At 37.0% G+C, this 20598-nt stretch overlaps 2 protein-coding genes and 1 long non-coding RNA gene across 4 annotated transcripts; 2 read left to right on the forward strand and 1 right to left on the reverse strand.

The window, feature by feature from the left end:
- Positions 1-1289: 1289 nt before the first annotated feature.
- On the forward strand, positions 1290-5479 carry LOC143444965 (protein virilizer homolog). Its single transcript, XM_076943757.1, has 4 exons — positions 1290-1839; positions 2091-2453; positions 2671-3883; positions 3956-5479. Exons 1-4 carry the CDS (start codon positions 1290-1292, stop codon positions 5421-5423), a joined length of 3594 nt encoding a protein of 1197 aa, XP_076799872.1. The 3' UTR covers positions 5424-5479.
- Positions 5480-10657: 5178 nt separating this feature from the next.
- Positions 10658-11945, reverse strand: LOC143446938 (uncharacterized). Of its 2 annotated transcripts, XR_013113991.1 has the most exons (3): positions 11665-11945; positions 11215-11479; positions 10658-10882 (listed from the first exon to the last, which is right to left on the reverse strand). It is a non-coding gene; the product is annotated as an uncharacterized LOC143446938 (long non-coding RNA). The 2 variants fall into 2 exon arrangements; XR_013113990.1 differs by having other exon boundaries at positions 11215-11945.
- A 1396-nt stretch (positions 11946-13341) lies between these two features.
- Positions 13342-16816, forward strand: LOC143446298 (uncharacterized). The gene has a single exon (XM_076945883.1). It carries the CDS (start codon positions 13352-13354, stop codon positions 15896-15898), a length of 2547 nt encoding a protein of 848 aa, XP_076801998.1. The 5' UTR covers positions 13342-13351; the 3' UTR covers positions 15899-16816.
- Positions 16817-20598: the final 3782 nt, after the last annotated feature.

Below are 20598 nucleotides of genomic sequence, written 5' to 3' on the forward strand. Positions count from 1 at the left end.
TTTTAGGAAAAGTCACCAAATTTCAAATTTCTACAGCAAACAGTGCAACTGTACGCCACGTTTTGCTGTGACTGTGTGTAGTGGAGGCCACAACTAGTGTAAATAGGGTTAAGTAGCATTTTTACCACAAATAGTAATGATGACCACGTTTGCTTGTTTACTTTTCTCTACTGACGTAATCATGCCGTCAAAATTTAATTGGTTGGAAACAATATCTTCCTATGACGCATTGTATTCGTGTCGATTTGTAATTGGTTATGACACATATAAAGTACGTCTTAACACTGAAGTGGCAAAAATACTTTCTGTCTTGGAAGAAAATGGTGATTTCCTGTTAGTTTGGGAAAACATTTAGAAATGATTTGGAATGAAATTCTTGTACTACGTAATGAAATTGTGGTTACATTAGCAATATAAGAATTTGGACTTTCATGAATGCTGGCTAAAAGAAACAAATAAACGAAAGTATAAACAACGGAGTCAAAAAGTTTAATAGACAAAAAGAGTTCTCAAGGACAAATATAACCACTGGCTATAGATAATTCCGATACATTTATATAACCCGCCATCGCTATAGCATTGTTGAAGTGGAGATTATTTCTTTAACATGTTTCTTTGAGCGGCATTTAAAAATGTTCTATTATGTTTCGAAAAACTTTATTTCATTTCTTTTGGTTTTCACCGGAATTCTTCGGACGAGGTATTCGCAGTGACGCAAGGATAGTGAAGCCCTAAAACGCAATCAAAAGTTAACAGTAGTACAGTCGATTTTAAAACTCATCCGTTATAACGTCGTATGTAAATGGAAAAGTGTTTTCAAGGTATTTACCGTGGCTGTGACTTCCTGCAAATCCACCAGAGTGTTTGGACCGTTAGCTTTTTTGATCTGGCCTTTGTCGTACTTAGTCGATTTAATTTGATCGTCAGACTCGACTGTCATAGAATCATCGTCCTGTAGTGTATCTAGCAAGGCATCTATGATCGCTTCTTTCCTACTGGGATCGTTTTCCTTGAAAATTTGGATGTGTTTGACTTCTTTATCAGTCTAATATCACAGCAAACACCACAAAAGACAGTTTAAGTGATAAAGCGCCAGACACCGCAGGCGAGTTGTAACTCAAAGAAAATCTTTTAAACTCGCGACCAGTCTTTTACCGGCGCTTTGTTCGGAGTAAGTGATTGTCTCGTCTTGGATCCACGGAAATTTGCTTGTATTAAGGTCGCGGCTTTCGCTGCGTCACGGTCGCCTAATTTTGTTACCAATCGTGTTCCATTGATTTATTTTCAGAATGAGTGAGGGAATGGGTTTGTTGTCCTCCATCCAAGCGTTGCTCTCTCTTCCCGTTGTCTCCGGACACAAAATCCTCTTCCGATCGTGCAACAGTTTTCTGGAGGAGCTCATGAGCCAAAAGTCTGGAATCCTTCACCTCATGTCCAACTTGGACTCAATGATCCACTGCATCCACCATCTGATGAAATCTTCTCCGAGTCTCAATGTCGAGGATCCAGGAAGCGCAGGACATCTGGGAGTGAAGCTGGCGTTTCATATCCAGGCGATGCAGTCCATTGACCACATCTGCAGCCACTTGGAGTCCGATGCAGATGAAGAGGACATCGAGGAGGAATTGAGCCACTCTTTCAAGATGATCAACTCCCTCACATATCCAAGCTTTGGAAAAAATTTTGTATTTAGAATATTTGCCATGGAAGACAATCTCAGACCCATTTTAAGATGTCTCTGGTTTCCTCGAAAGCTCTCCGATCCAGATCCAGTTATTGAAGAAGAAAAAAATGAAGATAAAAAGCAGTCCATTGATCTTGATAAAGAAGATCCTGATGGTAACTAGAACTTTGTTTCATTGTTGTTTTTTTACTTTGTGAAACTTTGTACAATTATATTGTGTTGTGGACTGAGTATTGTGGGCTGTAGTTGTATACATGAAATTATTTTATGTTAGTGGTTGATGCCATAAGCGTATAAAATACTTTAATTGTTTTTCATGATAACTGCAATGTCAATGTATATTTACCTACTTAGGCATTCAGTTCAATGCTCGGTTTATTTTGCATAATGAAATAATTTTTCTCAGGATCAGATAGCAAGGAGGAAATAAAACCAGAGGCAATCCAGCATCGAACCGCTTTAAATAGCTACGCTGCGTCTGTACTTCAACTGGTACTAGAAAGATCTTCAGACGTTGGCTTTATCTACCGCTATAAAGCAGACATCTTTCGTTCTTGCATGTCCAAACTCCATGTTAATGCCAAATCCGACTTCATGAAGCTCTATCTCAAGCCTTTGGAGAAGGAGCTCACTGGAGAAAAGTCCGATATTGAGAAGCTGGTGAATCTAATCAGGGAGGAAGCAGCTCTTTTGGACTGGACAGCATTGGCTTTTCAGGGTCCGGGAATATGCACTTCACTTAAACTTCTAAGTCATTTATGTTTAAAAGGTAACTTGCAAATTGATTTTATTTTTCTAATATTGTCATACAACGACAGATTTGTTTTTTTCTGTAACCATTTCACAGCTTTTTCAAAATATGTCCTTTTAAATCTGCAGCCACTGTTAGCAATTGCATTTGTGAACTGAGCTTCCAAAGTTATAAAACAGCAGCATGTTCCATCAAGTTAACATATTTCCATTTTCATCCAGTTTTTTTGTTCTAGGTGGGTTGAAAGGAGCTGGAAAGGATCCTAATTCTCGTCTTGCAGTTATCGAACTCTTCTCTGTAGATGCTCTCAACATCTTGCTTTCACTCGCTGATCAGCTACATAAAGCTATTCATAACCACTGCCACGGCATTAGACCAATGGCCGCTTTTCTAACGCAATCGACTCACACGTTGGTGGTGTCTATTTCGCAAAACATTGCCGACTCGGTGCATAAAATGCTCTTGCAGCTTTTAGACTCATCTGTAGAAAGTAAAAATGTTAACGGAACTCAGGTTGTTAAATCGATGGTCGCTCTTTATTCAGATCTGTTCATCTTACTTCAACCGCTTGATGCTCCCATGTTGCACGAGCTCACGGAAAAATTTGTATCAATCATTTCACTCTTTTTTGCGCACGCGTCCTGCTCCGACCAAACAAATTCAATCGTTTCTGAGATAATACAGCTCGCCGAGAGTCAGTGCGATAAATTTGCTGCTACACTAACACTCCTTTCTCAATTACTGCCGATGCCATTACCATTTGTGTCCCCAAGGGAGCCACCCGATAGTGTCCGAGCCGCGGCTCTTGCTTCGTGTAAGTTGTGGTCTACGGCCATGACTCCCCACGTGGATCGACTCTGTTTCCTTATCTTCCCGTTGTCTTCATCGACCTGTCGCCCACTCATCAAAGTTTTAGTGGTTGTGATGCAACATGTGTTCGACCTTTCACCCTCGTTTGCATCGACTCTCTGCAGCAAATACATGGAGGAAATTTCTCCTTTGCTTGTGAGCACGGTTATTGGTAACGAGGACGACATGGAAATTATTCCTGATGATGACTCGGGAGAAAAAGAGCTGATGTTGTCGCCTGAACAGGTCACAATGATTCAGACATTCTCAGAGATCATGAGTCTTCCAGCTGCAAGAACTGCAGTTATCTGTCAAATGGTGACTGAAGAAGATGGTTTGCTGGATCTGTGGAATTACGCGTCTAATGCAGATACTCCTAAAGAGGACATCGCAGCGGTTTTGATCTTCACAACAATTCTTCTTGATACTGAATATGCTCTTCTACCAGTTGGTGAGGATCTACAGAGCCTGACAAATTGTTTGCCACCTTTGGAGTACATCAAATCTATCATATCATTCGCACTTGGTCATATGGCGAGCCCATTTCCTGTTGTGCAAAATCTAGTTTTTGTGGTTTTGGGATTGTTGCTTAAAATCAGGTTTGTAAACAAGTTCAATTACTAAGATATCTGTTTGGTCATAAAAGTTAACCTTGACCTATTTTGTTTCAGATATACTTTCCCCTACGTTCGTAACGCTTTGGTGAAAGGAGATGCCAAGTTATTGAACAGCTGCAAGCAAATGTTGGACAAATTTAATTCATCCGATAACCACTGCATCAATGCTGTGCTTAGTATGTTAGAATTTCTTGAAATCATTATTGATCCAGCTTGTCAGCAAGATGATGATAAATTTTGCCTCAACAAAGACGAGTTGTCTTGGTTCCTTGATTGGGATAAAGACAACACCCAACATCCTTTGCGTTTACTTGAGTCCAAACTTGCAATACTTTACCAGAAAGACGTTGATTTTTGTGACGAAGACATTGACTATGCTCTGGATAACCTAACAGCACTACGTCAAAGCTTGGATTGCTGCAACAAGATGGACGCCAAACCTCCACCCATTTTAAAGGAGACGGGACTCCCCAAGCCGCTCTCACTCGCGGACCAATTCTCTGAGAGACCAGTTTTTGTAATTGGTCAAGAAGACACTATGCTGTACACTTGGATGTCTTTAACCAATGTTTGTGCACCGTCTAGCTATCCAGATGCTGATGACGACCAACGCGTGGTGCAGTGCGACCTTATTGCGACTGCAGAGAAGTTCTGTCCCGGATATGACCTTCCAGAAGAACTAAACAAACTCGCCAATGCTGTCGAAGTCCAGCAAAGCACCGAATCAGCGGAAGCGATTGCGAAACGGAGACAAAAGATGGAGACCTATTCGGCACGTTTAGGGAAGTCGCTGACCTTCATGAAGAGATCTCACGGACTCCTGATGACGCAGCAGAAGGTCGGAAGAAGACGTGGCCGCGGACGTGGCAGCGCCACCAACCGGCCGTATGACTTATTCCGTCATCGAAAGCAAAACACGAGTCCTCCCCCGTCGATGCATGTTGATGACTTCGTAGCGGCTGACGAGGAGCAAGAAAAGGTTGAAGATGATCCTTCGATCTTCAAACCTCCTTCTATACCTGCTCCTGCTCAGGTCAATCGACGTCCTCAACTTCCATCATTCAAACAACGCGAGTTTACTCCGAGGGGACGAGGTGGGAGGGGTGGCAGAGGGGGCAGTTACAGACCTCGCGGTGGCTTTAACCATCAAGGTACCGGAGCCAACAACACTCCTTTAAACCGTTTTCGAGGAAAAATGTCCGGAAATGGAGGAAGAGGTCGTAACCAGGATCGCTACCAAGGAACATCCAGAATGACAAGTAGGCTCAGCTACTCACCCAGAGACGGATTTAAAACAAACAAGTCGGAGCAGGGCGGCTGGAGTGGCGGCTTCAATCGTGAATATCAAAGCGGGGGAAGCCCCTCGTTTCGTGGCCGTGGCGCGAAGGTTTCCAAAGGACGCGGGGGTTATTACTTCACATCTCCGGGCACCAAACAATGGACCCCGAACTCGTCGTTCCAAAGGAGGGGCAGGGGCTACAACAAGCAAAGAGGCAAACATATCCGGTCGTTCACCAGATGAAGCATATAAATGAACTAATCATGGTTGATAAAATTAAATTGATTTTGTAGCTGAAATGTGGTTGTGTTTTTAAAAAGTTTGACGCAATCAGGTTAAAGTCCCGCTAAACATGCAAGCGTTTTAAAAGAAGAAATATTTTACCCAACAAATAATTCATTTTATCAAAAATCGATGTTTTTAGACGATACCACACGACAAATCATGCTCATGGATACGATGCAGTTGTGACTAGAATGCTATATCATGGTAACTTTGTTCAGAAGTTTTGAAGCAATTGAACTGCTTTTCAGCAATTATTAGAACCCTTTGATTTATAAAATGCAGAAATACGCATAGTTGTACGAAGCTCTCCAAAATTACGTCATTATCTGCTTCATGCTTTATATTTGGGTCACCATTCAGTTCATCTAAGTTACTTGTTGGAGGCAAGCAAATAAGTTACGTTTATAAATCAAGCAAACACTTCCTCATTCCAGGATTACTGCTGACTTGCTATAGGATCGGGATAAAACGTCAAGGATCAGGAATGATCCACATCTGTTTCCAATCGCGCTTTCAGCTAAAGGCCTTAATTTGTTGTTAGACATTTCATGAAATAATAGTTTCAGTGATTGCATTGTACGAAAGGTAAGAGGTTATACAAGAAACAAAGCTCGCAGCCTCGCACCAATATCAGTAAACCACTGTATATTACAGCCAGCTCACTATACTTGACAAAATAAAAATATAATATGCATACTTCTGTTTCGCATAAATTCTATAACATGTTGAAAAACAATCCCATGCGTAGACAACCTAACAAAAGTCATATTAAATTACCGGATCAAGTTACAAAAATTTCGTGTAAGGTATCCACGCAACAACGTCAAAAGACTAAGCACAATTGTTACCATGACATTGTTCCATGACATTGTTACCATGACACAATTGTTACCAAACTTTGATCAACGGTGACACGATTACAGCCTGATTTCAATCAGCAGTTAATATGGCGGACGAATCTAACGGTTGTTATCTGTGGAACAAGGAATTGAGCTTAGCGAAAGATTTAAGGAAATGTTGCGACAAGAAAGGTAAAGAAAATGATACAAAAGTATCAGCTAAAATTCTTCATCAACTAGGTTTAGTTTACAAGGAAAGAAGTGAGGAATTTCAATGGAGGTTTACTTTCGCCATGGCTGTGTTAACTCTGATAGAAAACTCGCCATCACGAATCACTGATCTCATACGAAACGCGCTTCCAGCAATGCTAACCAGCATACGATTCGCGCTTATTCGAAGCGCTGCTCTCATGAATGCGGCGATTGTGAGGAAACCTTCAAATGTTGACGAAATCAAAAACGATCTTGATAAAGTTCATCGTTATGTGCTTAAACTTGCTAAAGTACAATGTGATCAGTTTGATGTTGATGCTTATGTCAATGAAGTTGTTCGTGAGAAAATTAAATTGATGAGAGAAGAAACTAAGTTGGCTCTGGATAAACTTAAACATATTCCGGATGATGTTTCACCAGAGAGAGCACATGAGTTAGAAATGGACAAAATAAACCGAGTTAAGACACTCCAAGATAATATCGCAGCAAAATACACTGATATTATGAAGTCTATATCAGACAAGTGTATACAAATCATGGGAAAGCCCCCGTGTCGATGCTGTGTAGCTGGAATGGGATCTTTGGCTCGTAAAGAAATTACTCCATATTCAGATTTCGAACATGTCATTTTGCTCGATGATGAATTGTTGCAGAATCACGATGAAAACAGCGATCAATATCAATCTGCTTTGGAATACTTTCGGTGGTTTTCCGTTTTATTTCACATGATTATATTAAGATTAGGAGAAACAATTATTCCAGCAGTTTCTGTTCCATCTTTAAATAACAACCAAATAAAGGAACATAACTGGTTTTATGACGCTCATACACCGCGTGGTATATCGTTTGATGGAATGGTTTTGCATGCTTGTAAGTTTCCACTTGGTCGACAGGAAAAGACCGAGAACAAACCATGGACAGCTGAACTTATTAAACCTGTGACGAAGATGGTGGAATATTTGGATGCAGATGTTGATTTAAAGAACGGATATCACTTGGGAGACATTTTAACTAAAACAAGTTTTGTTTCTGGTTTCAAGTCAATTTATGATCAATTTTCACAACAAGTAACCGATCAAATACAATCTTCGTCGATGCCCAGACAATATCAGTTGATATTAAAACAACTTGAAGAAGATCTTAATAATTTCAATGTGAGCAAATGTTTGATAAGTTTGAATTACAGGAAGCCTTTTAACATAAAACGTGTTGTTTATCGAAGTTCAACTTTGTTCATTGCTGCTATCGGTCGATTGAACTCGATTTATCAGTCGCCGTGTTCAAGTTATGACATCATAGATAAGTTGACAGAGAAACAGAAAATTAATTCAGAAACTGCTCATAAATTGGCCTATTCAATATCCATTGCATGTGAAGTGCGACTCAAAATTTATTGTTTGAAGAAAAAACAAGACGACATGTCTCAAAATCCGTTGTATTTTAACTCCACACATAATTATATACCTGGCCTTGTTGCAGCTGTTGGAGAGAAATCTATCATCGATTATTTCAAAGTAACTTGGATTTTACCAACAATAATTTTTCGAGACAATTACAACCTGAGGGAGAGAGATACTGTCAGCAAAATAACGATTTTATTCCGGATAGGAATGTTTGAAAAAGTAGTTGAGGAATGGAACCATAATAAAGATGTTAGTATCGTTTGCAAAGTGTTTGTTGTTGGAGCTTTAAGATTCACCTCCAGACATCAAGCTGCAATATCACTTGGCAAATCTCTTTTAATTCAACCAATTTCCGAAGATGCAACAATTCATGTTTTATATTATGTGACCAACAGTTTGGTAGCATTAGGTCGCAGACATGATGGAATTTGTAAAAAACTGAAAAATATTTTAGACAGTTTATCACCAAATGATTTGAATGATATGGATAGATGGCATGGTAAAGAAGTTTATGGCCGTTATTTACTTTTTGTTGAAAATGATTATGAAAAAGCTTTGGGTGTATTCATCAAGCTCCATGGCTCGTTGTTAAAATGCACGCAGACCATGGATGGCGATGACACGGAGAAAGAAATCGGCTTAAAATATTTTCTTTCGAGAAACTTGCTTCAGATTGCATTTTGTTTGCATTTCAACGGAAACAATAAACAAGCAATTAAGAAATTAAAGGAAGCTTCCAAAATTTTCAATCAAATTGAATCCTTTAATGTTGAATCAATTCAAGAAGCAAAATTACTTTTAGGAGTTTGTTATTACGCTGAGAAACTGCATAAGAAGGCAATTAAGGTATTTGAGAGAGCATTGTTACTTCATAAACGATATCCTTGCCAATGGATGGAACAGAGATTACCAAAAGTCAACATGGCAGTGGAGTGTTGTAAGGCAATGTTAAATGAACAAGATGCACTTTGATTGTTTTCTACTGATGCTGGATACAGACAGTTTGCTGCAGCTTTGTGTGATTTTGTTATTTTTTTGTAATTTGCTTTTATAATGTTTTAGAAAACATTTTCGAAATTAGAAAGCAAATTCAATATTTCCTGTGATGCATGCATTACATACAATATATAATACTTTATAACAAACACATGGTATAGCTTAAAGGTTACAAATAGAGCTCTCCAACAGAAATGAAAGCTTTTGTCATTGTTTCAGTTTTGTCTTATCTTTGATGTAATGTCTAGAATGTTTATTGAGATCAGTGATCTAACTCGTGGTAAATCCCTACCTTTGTATTAGATTACTTTGCTTAGATTTGGTGAGTCGTGACACAGTTTGCTATCATGTGCTTGTTATCGCCTTTTATATCATATCTAGTCGCGTATCAGCCATCCCAGCCAATTTAGCGTATGTATTGCAATTTTTAGCCTGACTCGTTTCACGGATTGTTTGCAAGCAGGATGATAAGTTAATTGCCAGTAAACCTATTTCATTGTTTATATCTGTTAATTACGTAATAGAGACGTAGTATTAGTAGTATACCAATATTGCCGTTTATTATTGCTATTGTGTGCAGACTCACAGGATAATAATCATTACCTTACTTTGGCCTTGTTTGTACTTTCAGATTATAGGTAATATTATACCATGGCCTCTGTACTTATAGAAATCACGCACACGCATGCTCGCTCACAGATTTGTCGTTATTCGTAGCGTTTCTGTCCATCTGTTTGTCATTCTGTTCGAGTGATCATTGATCTCCAGTCGCTCAATATAAACACTTTAAAGATATCCGTTTTCTCATATCCCGGATATGGGAACTTCAGGCCTTGCATGGCCTGAAGGACAGCCCTTAAGTGGTCAGCATCTATAAATTTGCCGATTAAACGTTACCTACTATCTTTAAAAAATTTTTCAAGACATTTTAGATTTAACTTATCTTGTGCTACTTCTATACTTAAACCTTTAAAAGCAACCATTTCTGAATTAACGAAGCTACAACAAAATTTGTTGAAATTGTTGTTATAAAAATGATTTTAAAAGACCGCTGTAAATGCCGGTTTCACTTATCCACGGTTATTCTGTCATAGGCCTGTACTCGTTTACGTAAGTAACGATCAAGATTTCAAAGATTTTCTTACAATATAAGACACCGCAAATTATATAAAAAGTAACCATTTCACCTAAAGTATTAGATCTCGTAGCTCGTTGTTACACATGCGCGGATAGGTTGGGAGAATGTGTATACAAAATATCAATTGTAGTTATAGTTAAGGTTTAAATTTGGATTAAGATTAGAAGTTAACATTAAGTTAGGTCTAGGTTGCTATGTTATAACATCGAAGCTAGGTGACCAACAAATCTGTGACAAATAGCTTTAAAAATACGAAGTTTCCGATGAAATAGTGACAATCATTTTTAATACCTAAACTTTACAGTAATAATATTTGCGGTGTTGGAATGTCTGTGATTTATTTATGTTTATCAGCTCTGTGGTCTTTTACCTAAAAGGTCTTTGGACGACTTAAACCAGGCGATAATTCATAGATCGCTACAGAGTTACTTTCCGGCCATTGATACAACGCGTGTATTTTGTTGATGGATTTGATATTTCCATTTTGTTTTCTTTATTCAAACTTGGCAAAAATGGTTAACACTAAGCTGTGCCAGTACAGCTGTGAATTGTCATTGCTCTACACCCCTTGCTGCTAGCTTTCGAGTTTGCTTCAAATATACACAAATGCGAAACTACGTGTATTGTAGGCGTCATGAATATACAAATGGATACCGATAAGCTATATAAACTAGCTTTTGAACTGCGTTGAAAAATGTCATGTTTGGACTGTTTTTAGAGGGCTAATTACAAAATCAACACATCCAGGACGATATTTCAAACTTCAGTGTCGTTGGTGCTGCTTCCTGCTCTTTGTATTGTCCTTTGTTGTTCGGAATCACGTTAATTCTATTGTAGGAAGTAAACAAAAAGTTCTAAATTATACCGGGTACGACAATAAGCACAACCAGGTTCTTAATTTGTTTCCATTAAATTATATCTATGTGCTTGTAGCAACAAGCGTGCTGTGTTCTTTTTACGCTATGTGAGTTATTCCAGATAGACTTCATATTGCTTACAAGCAAATTGTTTATATATAACGTCCAAACGTATAAAGATAAATAGATAAATGCATTTACCTGAAATATCTACAACAAACTATACAGTTAGGACACTGCAAATAAGTTCTACACCATGTTACAGCAACCACAGAAATGTGTGTGTAAAAATAATTGGTCAACCTTCGAAATCAGATTTCTGTCAAGTGTCGCGCACCATCGACGAATAAACAAATTCCCGTGATCATTTTCGCACGATCTGACGCCAAAAACATGATTGCGTCTATGACATCATCAGCCATGACGTTCTTCCTGCTCAGGGGAACAAGTTTTGTTCCTCGTTCCGCCAGGTCATCAATTTTTTCGCCGCCTTCAAACCAACTTTGTAATATGTTCGTCTTCATAAACGCTGGGTTGTAAGGAATATAAAGTTGGTTGAATTTGTCGCCTGGATGAGAGAGCGAAAACTGTTGGCTACTTACTGGACTGCGTTTATAATTATTACTTTCTCGGCGAATACTGAAAAAACTGACAAAATTTACATATGTTTATAGCCTACACATAACTTTACAAAGGTAGCATATAAGCAAATAATTCAGGCATGATTGCCACTCTAGGTTAATGCTCTTTTACCAACGGCTGCGATTTTTGTGAAATGATCAACCGCAGACTTGCTCATGCAATAAATAAGTTCCGACGTGTTGACATATGTCTTGCTCGCTCTGCTTCAAATATTTCCACTCGTCTACAACGTGCGATACTGTACCACTGCTGCTGCCCAAGACTCCAGTAACTCGTATGACGTAATAAAATCCTAGACTAAGTCAATCCAACTTTTTGTATATCAACCTCAAGCTTTTTAAAACGATCTGATTACAATCTAAATAAACTTCTTACGATTTCTATGGGCGTGTTCAAGCATATCAGTAACTAGAAAGATGTTAAGGTGGAAGAACTCTTTTATGGTTTTCTGTATTATCTGTTCCATATCTTCATTCTTGGTAAGGTCGGCGACATTGGCAAAAACCTGTTATTTCAAATAATCGCTGTTTATATATATTTTTTATTGGAACGCTAAATCTTAATTTGCAATATGTGTGACTTCAATATTGGACAAACATTTAATGTAAAGTGGTGATTGTTGTCGTGATGTTGCAAACTCTAACGCAAGTGATTCACACCGATTGAGGTTTGAAAATTATTTCCATTTAACTCAACTTAAGAACTTTATATTCAGTGGTTTGTGTTATGAATATAAAGTCGGCTTGTATTACCGACATATAGTTTTAGTTACGTGGTTGCTTTTTCGATACCTTCATTAATGCTCCTTCCTATCTTTTCTGATCCAACACTTTCACATTTTGTCACAGTCTTTGAAAGATTCTGTTCGTCATGGGCCATACAGGTAAATAGACTCCACTCGCTGCACCTGCGTGATGCAAAAAGGGCAGTGAAATACAAGTGAAGTGCGAACTATTTGAGGTATTTCGAGTACTTCATACAAATTTATTATCTCACTGTCAAATTAGGTTTAATTGAATGCTTCTGCTGCTCATTTATATACACGGGGTATTCCAAGTTATTGCAATACAATTTTAGTTCTATATTGCTGTTTTAGTACCCGACTATACTGTAAATTAACCTACCAACGTGTAAGAAGATAAAACCTACTATGCATGTATTTGAATTTGCCAAGAAATTATTCCTATAATTAAGCAAATTTCACAATTGAAATTATTTGACTCGCAATGATTTCAACAAATTTTAACTTTTATTCTGTATAAGCAAAGCTTTCTATGAAAAAGACTAAAAATTCTATAGAGAAGTTTGTTCGTTTTTATCGCTTTTCCTATAAGAGTTAGGTCCTTTAAAACCAAAACTTTTTAAACTGGATTTTCACTCGAGTAAGATAAAAAAAGAGAAATCAAATTTTTGCCTACTAAAAACCGTTTCTATATTTATTCTGTTTCATTAAAGGACTTATTAGTTAGTTATTCGATCGTTTATACCTTTCTTCATACAAACCTTATCTGTAAACGAACACTACTGCTACAACATTTATAGTCAAAATACGTGGACTGAAATGAGAACACTACTACTTAAAATGATCAAGGCGCATTGTTGCTTAGCTAATACCAAAGGCAAATAATGATTTCTCTCATCCCTCCTGAAAATGGTCAATTTGTCTTTTGCTTGCTTAAGGAGTAGGCTATGACGTGTGCGCATAATGTTTGCTTGAAACGACGAGCGTATGAAACGTTTACCATCTCATACAGTACAAGCGCTATTTCATTTCGGAAAGTTTCAAACAACAGTTAAGATGGTGGACAAAATTGACAATTATCTGTCGAAAAAGGAATTGAGTTTAGCAGAAGAATTAAGAAAATGTTGCGACGAGAAAGGTAAAGAAAATGAAATAAAGGAATCAGCTAAAATTCTTCATCAACTAGGTTTAGTTTACAAAGAAAGAAGTGAGGAATATGAATGGAGGTTTACTTTCGCCATGGCTGTGTTAACTCTGATAGCAAACGCGCCGTCACGAATCACTGCTCTCATACTTAACGCGATTCCAGCAATATTAACCAGCATACGATTCGCGGTTATTCGAAGCGCTGCTCTCATGAATGCGGCGATTGTGAGGAAACCTTCAAATGTTCACGAAATCAAAATCGATCTTGATAAACTTCATCGTTATGTGCTTAAACTTGCTAAAGTACAATGTGATCAGTTTGATGTTGATTCTTTTGTCAATGAAGTTGTTCGTAAGAAAATTAAATCGATGAGAGAAGAAACAAAGTTGGTTCTGGATAAACTTAGACATATTCCGGATGATGTTTCATCAGAGAGAGCACATGAGTTAGAAATGGACAAAATAAACCGAGTTAAGACACTCCAAGATAATATCGCAGCGAAATATACTGATATCATGAAGTCTATATCAGACAGGTGTATAGAAATCAAGGGAAAGCCCCCGTGTAGATACTGTGTAGCCGGAATGGGATCTTTAGCTCGTAAAGAAATTACTCCATATTCAGATTTCGAACACGTTATTTTGCTCGATGATGAATTGTTGCAGAATAACGATGAAAACAGCTATCAATATCAATCTGCATTGGAATACTTTCGATGGTTTTCGGTTTTATTTCACGTAATTATATTAAGATTAGGAGAAACAATTATACCAGCAGTGTCTGTTCCATCTTTAAATAACAGTCAAATCAAAGAACACAGCTGGTTTTATGACGCTCATACACCGAGTGGTATATCGTTTGATGGAATGGTTTTGCATGCTTGTAAGTTTCCACTTGGTCGACAGGAAAAGACCGAGAACAAACCATGGACAACTGAATTTATTAAACCTGTAACAAAGATGGTGGAATATTTGGATGCAGATGTTGATTTTAAGAATGGATATCACTTGGCAGACATTTTAACTAAAACAAGTTTTGTTTCTGGTTTCAAGTCAATCTATGATAAATTTTTACAACAAGTAACCGATCAAATGCAATCCTTGTTGATGCCCAGACAACATCAGTTGATATTAAAACAACTTGAAGAAGATCTTAATAATTTTGATGTGAGCAAACTATTGGTGCGTTTTAATCGTGCGATGTCATTCAACATCAAACGTGTTGTTTATCGAAGTTCAACTTTATTCATTGCTGCTCTCGGTCGATTGAACTCGATTTATCAGTCGCCTTGTTCATGTTATGACGTCATAGACAAGTTGACAGAGAAACAAAAATTGAATTCAGAAACCGCTCATAAACTGGCCTATTCAATATCCATTGCATGTGAAGTGCGACTCAAAATTTATTGTTTGAAGAAGAAACAAGACGACATTTCCCAGAATTCTTTTTATTATAACAGGATAGACAGTTTTATACCTGACCTTGTTGCAGCTGTTGGAGAGAAGTCAATCATCGATTATTTCAAAATAACTTGGAGTTTACAAACAATGATTGGTCGAAACAATTACAACATGGTGGATATAGGTACTGATACCAACATAATGATTTTATACCAGATGGGAATGTTTGAAAAAGTAGTTGAGGAATGGAACGATAGCAAATATGTTAGTATCGTTTGTAAAGTGTTTGTTGTTGATGCTTTAAGATTAACCTCCAGACATGAAGCTGCAATATCACTTGGAAAACCTCTTTTAGTTCAACCACTTCCCGTAAATGTAACGATTCATGTATTATACTATATAACTAGTAGTCTGGTAGCATTAGGTCGCAGAGATGATGGAGTTTGCAGAAAACTGAAAAATATTTTAGACAGCTTAGCATCAAATGTTTTGAATGATGTAGATAGATGGTTTGTTCAAGAATCTTATGGCCGGTACTTACTTAATGTCGATAATGATCATGAAAAAGCTTTGGGTTTATTCATCAAGCTCCATGGCTCGTTGTTAAAAATCAAGCAGACCATTGATGGCGATGACATCAAGAAAAAAATTGGCTCAAAATACTTTTTTTTCAGAAACTTGAATCACATTGCATTTTGTTTGCATTTCAATGGAAACAATAAACAAGCAATTAAGAAATTAAAGGAAACTTTAAAAATTTTCAAGCAATTTGAATCCGTGGAAATTGGATTAGTTCAAGAAGCTAATTTACTTTTAGGAGTTTGTTATTACGCTGAGAAACTGTATAGGAAGGCAATAAAGGTATTCGAGAGAGCATTATTACTTCATAAACAATGTCCTTGCCAATGGATGGAACAGAATTTACCAAAAGTCAACAGGGCAGTGGAGTGTTGTAAGGCAATGTTAAGTGAACAAGATGCACTTTTATTGTTTTCTATTAATCCTGTATATAGACAGTTTGCTGCAGATTTATGTGATGTTCGTATTTTTTTCTGATTTGCTTCAATAATGGTTTAGAAAACATTTTCCAAATTAGAAAGTAAATTCAACTTTGTTGTGATACAAAGTATGTAATTGTTCATAACAAGCAAACGGTAAACTACAAATGTACAAATGGCTGAAGCAAACGTACGCTATTACATGATATGTTTGTAAATTATTTTTAAATGCAACCAGAATTGAGCTGCTGGTGACAGGAATGAAAGCTTTTGGTATTGGTTCGGTTTTGTCTTATTTGTGATGTAATATCCGGAATGGAGTAATATGAGAAATGATAAAATGTTACTTGTTATGGATTGCAAGTGTCTGGGGTTCCAATGTGATTCTTATTGCTTTTTTCATTCTGTATCTACAGGTATACATTATGTAAAGTCCAAAAATGCATTGTTGTATATTAAACTTATATGATTTAAGTGATAATGGTTTATATGATTTTGTGTCACCCAAAACTCCAAATCTCTTTGTCATTGTGTGTCTAGACTTGTGGTAAATTCCTTACCTTTGTATTAGATTACTTTGCTTCGATTTGGTGAGCCGTGACATAGTTTGCTACCATGTGCTTGTTATCGCCTTTTATATCATATCTAGTCGCATATCAGCCATCCCAGTTAATTTAGCATATGCGTTGCAATTGTTAACCTGACTCGTTTAACGGATTGTTTACAAGCAGCATGATATATTAGTTGCCAGTAAACCTGATTTAATTGATTTATTTATTGTCATTGATTTCCAGTCGTACAGTATAAAGACTTTCAAGAAATCCGTTTTGCATTTCCAACAACCAGGATATGGGAACTTCAGGCCTTTGCTGGGCTGAAGGACACCCCTTAAGTGGTCAGCATTCATAAATTTTCCGATTACATGTTACCTAGCATTTTTCAGTTATTTTTCAAAACTTTGTATTTTTAACATATCTTTTCCTGCTTTTATACTTCAACCTTTAAAAGCAACCATTTCTGAATTAACGAAACTACAACAAAATTTGTTGAAATTGTTGTTATAAAATTGATGTCGGTATAAATGCTGATTTTACTTATTTCCACTCATTCTATTATTATAGGCTTGTACTCGTTCACGTTGCTAACGATCAAGGTTTCAAAGGTTTCTTCACGATACAAAGAAAAGAAAACTTTATAGAAGGCAACCATTTCAGCTGAAGTATTAGATCTCGTTGCTGGCTGTTAAACATGCGCGGTTAGGTTGGGAGAATGGATACGAAAATTATTGCTTTTGGTTTTAGTTAAGATTTGTTTGGATTCAGATTAGAAGTTAAATTTAAGTTAAGTCTACTTTACTATTTAAGGACATCGAAACTAGGCTCCTTACCCATTGCTGCTAGCTTTCGGGCTTGCTTAAAACATACACAAACACGAAACTACGTGTATTGTAGGCTCATTCTTACGTCATGTATATACAAAAGGATACCGATAACGATAAGCTTATATAACCTAGCTTCTGAACTGCGATGAAAAATATCATGTTTGAGCTCTTTATAAGAGGCTAACTAAAATTGTTACCGGCATTTTCTTATGCTGGTTCGAATAGACCTGCAGTTAAACTGTAGAATTGTATTTGATAAAATAAAGGGTAAAAACAGGCACGTCTGCTCACAGCTCAGGCAATGGTAAAAAACTGACACGTTCGCCAACTAGCAAGGCGCAATTACAAACATCAGCGCATCCGGCCGAAGGCAGAAACGCAAGGCACAAACACGTCAACCGAGCACAAAACACGTAACACAATATCAACACATCCAGGACGATATTTCAATCTTTAGTGCCGTTTGTGCTGCTTCCTGCTCTTTGTATTGTCCTTTGTTGTTCGGAATCACGTTAATTCTATTGTATGAAGTAAACAAAAAGCTCTAAATTATACCAGATACGACAATAAGCACAACCAGGTTCTTAATTTTGTTTCTATTAAATTATATCTATTTACGTAAGGCAACAACCGTGCGGTGTTCTTTTTACGTTATGAGTGTTATTCCAAATAGACTTCATATTGCTTACAAGCAAATTGTTTTAAACAAAATTTCCAAACGTTTAAAGATAAATAGATAAATTAATTTACCTGAAATATCTACAACAAACTATACAGTTAGGACACTGAACATACACCATGCTACACCAATCACAAAAATATGTGTGTAAAAATAATTGGTCAAGCTTCGAAATCAGACTCCTGTCAAGTGTCGCACACCATCGACGAATAAACATGTTCTTGTGATCATTTTTTGCACGATCCGATGCAAAAAACATAATTGCGTCTATGACATCATCAACCATGACGTTCTTCCTGCCCAGGGGAACTTTTGCTCGTCGTTCCGGCACGTCATCAACTTTTTCGCCGCCGTGCAACCAACTTTGTAATATGTACGTCTTCATATACGCTGGGTTGTAAGGAATATAAAGTTGGTTGAATTTGTCACCAGGATGAGACAGCGAAAAATGTTGGCTACTTACTGGACTGCGTTAATTCTCATCCCTTTCTCGGCAAGTACTGGAAAAACTGACAATAAGTTACACTTTTCTATAGCCTACACATTGCTTTACAAGGGTAGCATATAAGCAAATAACTCAGGCATGATTGCCACTCTAGGTTAATACTATTTTACCACCGGCTGCGATTTATGTGAAATGATCAACCGAAGACTTGCTCATGCAATAAATCAGTTCCGACGCGTTGACATATTTCTCCCTCGCTATGCTTCAAATATTTCCACTTGTCTACAACGTGCGATACTGTTCTACTGCTGCCGCCCAAGACTCCAGTAACTCGCATGACGTAATAAAATCCAAGGCGAAATCAATCCAACTTTCTGTATATCAACCTAAAGCTTTTTTAATCGATCTCATTACAATCTAAATAAACTTCTTACGACTTCTATGGGCGTGTTCAAGTATATCAGTAACTAGAAAGATGTTAAGGTGGGAGAACTCTTTTATGGCTTTCTGTATTATCTCTTCCATATCTTCATTCTTGGTAAGGTCGGCGACATTGGCAAAAAACCTGTTATTTCAAATAACAGCTGTTAACATTTTTCTTCTACTGCAACGCTAAATGTTTATTGCAATATGTGTGACTTCAATATTGGACAAACAATTAATGTGAAGTGGCGCCTGATTGTCGAGATATTGCAAACTATAACGCAAGGGATTCATATCGATGGACGTTTTTAAAATAATTTCCATTTAACTCAACTTAAGATCTCTATATGCAGTTGTTTATGTTATGAATATAAAATTGACTTATTTTACCGACATATAGTTTTAGTTATGCGATTGCTTTTTCGATAGCTTCACTAATGCTCCTTCTTACCTTTTCTGATCCAACACTTTCACATTTTGTCACAGTCTTTGCAAGATTCTCTTCGTCACGGTCCACTAAGCTCAAACGTTCTCCATACTTCGCAAAAGCTTTGGCAGCTTCGTCTCCAAGGCCACTTGCTGCACCTGCATGATGCAAAATGGGCTGCGAAAGGCAAACTATTTGAAGTATTGCTAGTACTTGATATAAATTTATCATCTCACAGTCAAATTAGGTTCAATTATATGCTTCAGATGCTCATTTTTATAAACAGTGTAGTCCAAGTTTTTGTAATACGACTTTTAGCTCTGTATTGCGGTTTTAGTAGGTCTTAGGTCTAGTAGGTAGTAGGTCTTAGGTTTAGCAGGTTTTAGGTCTTTTAGGTATTGCGGTTTTAGTACCCGATTATACTGTAAGCTAACTTATCAACGTGTAAGAAGATAAAACCTACTATGCATGTATTTCCATTTGCCAAGACATTATTCCTATAGTTACGCAAATTTCAAAATTCAAATTATTTGACTCGCAATGATTTCAACAAAGTTTAGCTTTCATTCTTTGAAAGCAAAACTTTCTATCAAAAAGAAAAAAAATTATTTGTGAAGTTTCTTCGTTTTTATCGCTCTTCATATAAGAATTAGCTCACTCTTAAACAAAATTTTTTTATACTTTATTTTCACTCAAGCAAGATAAGAAATGGGAGAAGTCAAATTTCTGCCCGATAAAAATCCGTTGCAATATTTATTATGTTCACTTAAAGAACTTATTAATTTGTTATTTGATTTTTTGTACAATTCTTTATAGAAACCATATCTATATACGAACACTACTGCTATAACATTTATAGTCAAAATACGTGGACTGAAATGATAACACGGCTACTTGAAATGATAACGGCGCGTTTTTACTTAGCTAAACAACATACTTATACAAATAATGATTTCTTTCATCGCTCCTGAAAGTGGTCGATGTCACTCTTGCTTGCTTAAGGCGTATGTTTGCGCATAATGTTTTCTTAAAACGACGAGTGTATGTGTATGAAACGTTTACCATCTTATGCAGTACAAGCGCTATTTCATTTCGGAAACTTTCAAACAACAGTTATAATGGCGGACAAACTTGACGATTATCTGTGGAACAAGGAATTCAGTTTAGCAGAAGATTTAACAAAATATTGTGACGACAAAGGTAAAGAAAATGATATTAAGGAATCAGCTAAAATTCTTCATCAACTAGGTTTAGTTTACAAAGAAAGAAGTGAGGAATTTCAATGGAGGTTTACTTTCGCTATGGCTGTGTTAACTCTGATAGGAAACGCGCCGTCACAAATCACAGAACTCATACGCAATGAGCTTCCAGCAATGCTAACCAGCATACGATTCGCGCTTATT

The sequence above is a fragment of the Clavelina lepadiformis genome, chromosome 2 (assembly GCF_947623445.1).
Source record: "Clavelina lepadiformis chromosome 2, kaClaLepa1.1, whole genome shotgun sequence".
Taxonomy (NCBI): Eukaryota; Metazoa; Chordata; class Ascidiacea; order Aplousobranchia; family Clavelinidae; genus Clavelina; species Clavelina lepadiformis.

What these genes read in the sequence shown, in the direction of transcription:
- LOC143444965 (XM_076943757.1), top strand. Translation starts at nt 1,290, where the DNA reads ATGAGTGAGGGAATGGGTTTGTTGTCCTCCATCCAAGCGTTGCTCTCT. An exon ending in TGATAAAGAAGATCCTGATG is followed by an intron (nt 1,840 to 2,090) that starts GTAACTAGAACT and finishes AATTTTTCTCAG; the next exon opens with GATCAGATAGCAAGGAGGAA. An exon ending in GGATTGTTGCTTAAAATCAG is followed by an intron (nt 3,884 to 3,955) that starts GTTTGTAAACAA and finishes ATTTTGTTTCAG; the next exon opens with ATATACTTTCCCCTACGTTC.
- LOC143446298 (XM_076945883.1), top strand. Translation starts at nt 13,352, where the DNA reads ATGGTGGACAAAATTGACAATTATCTGTCGAAAAAGGAATTGAGTTTA.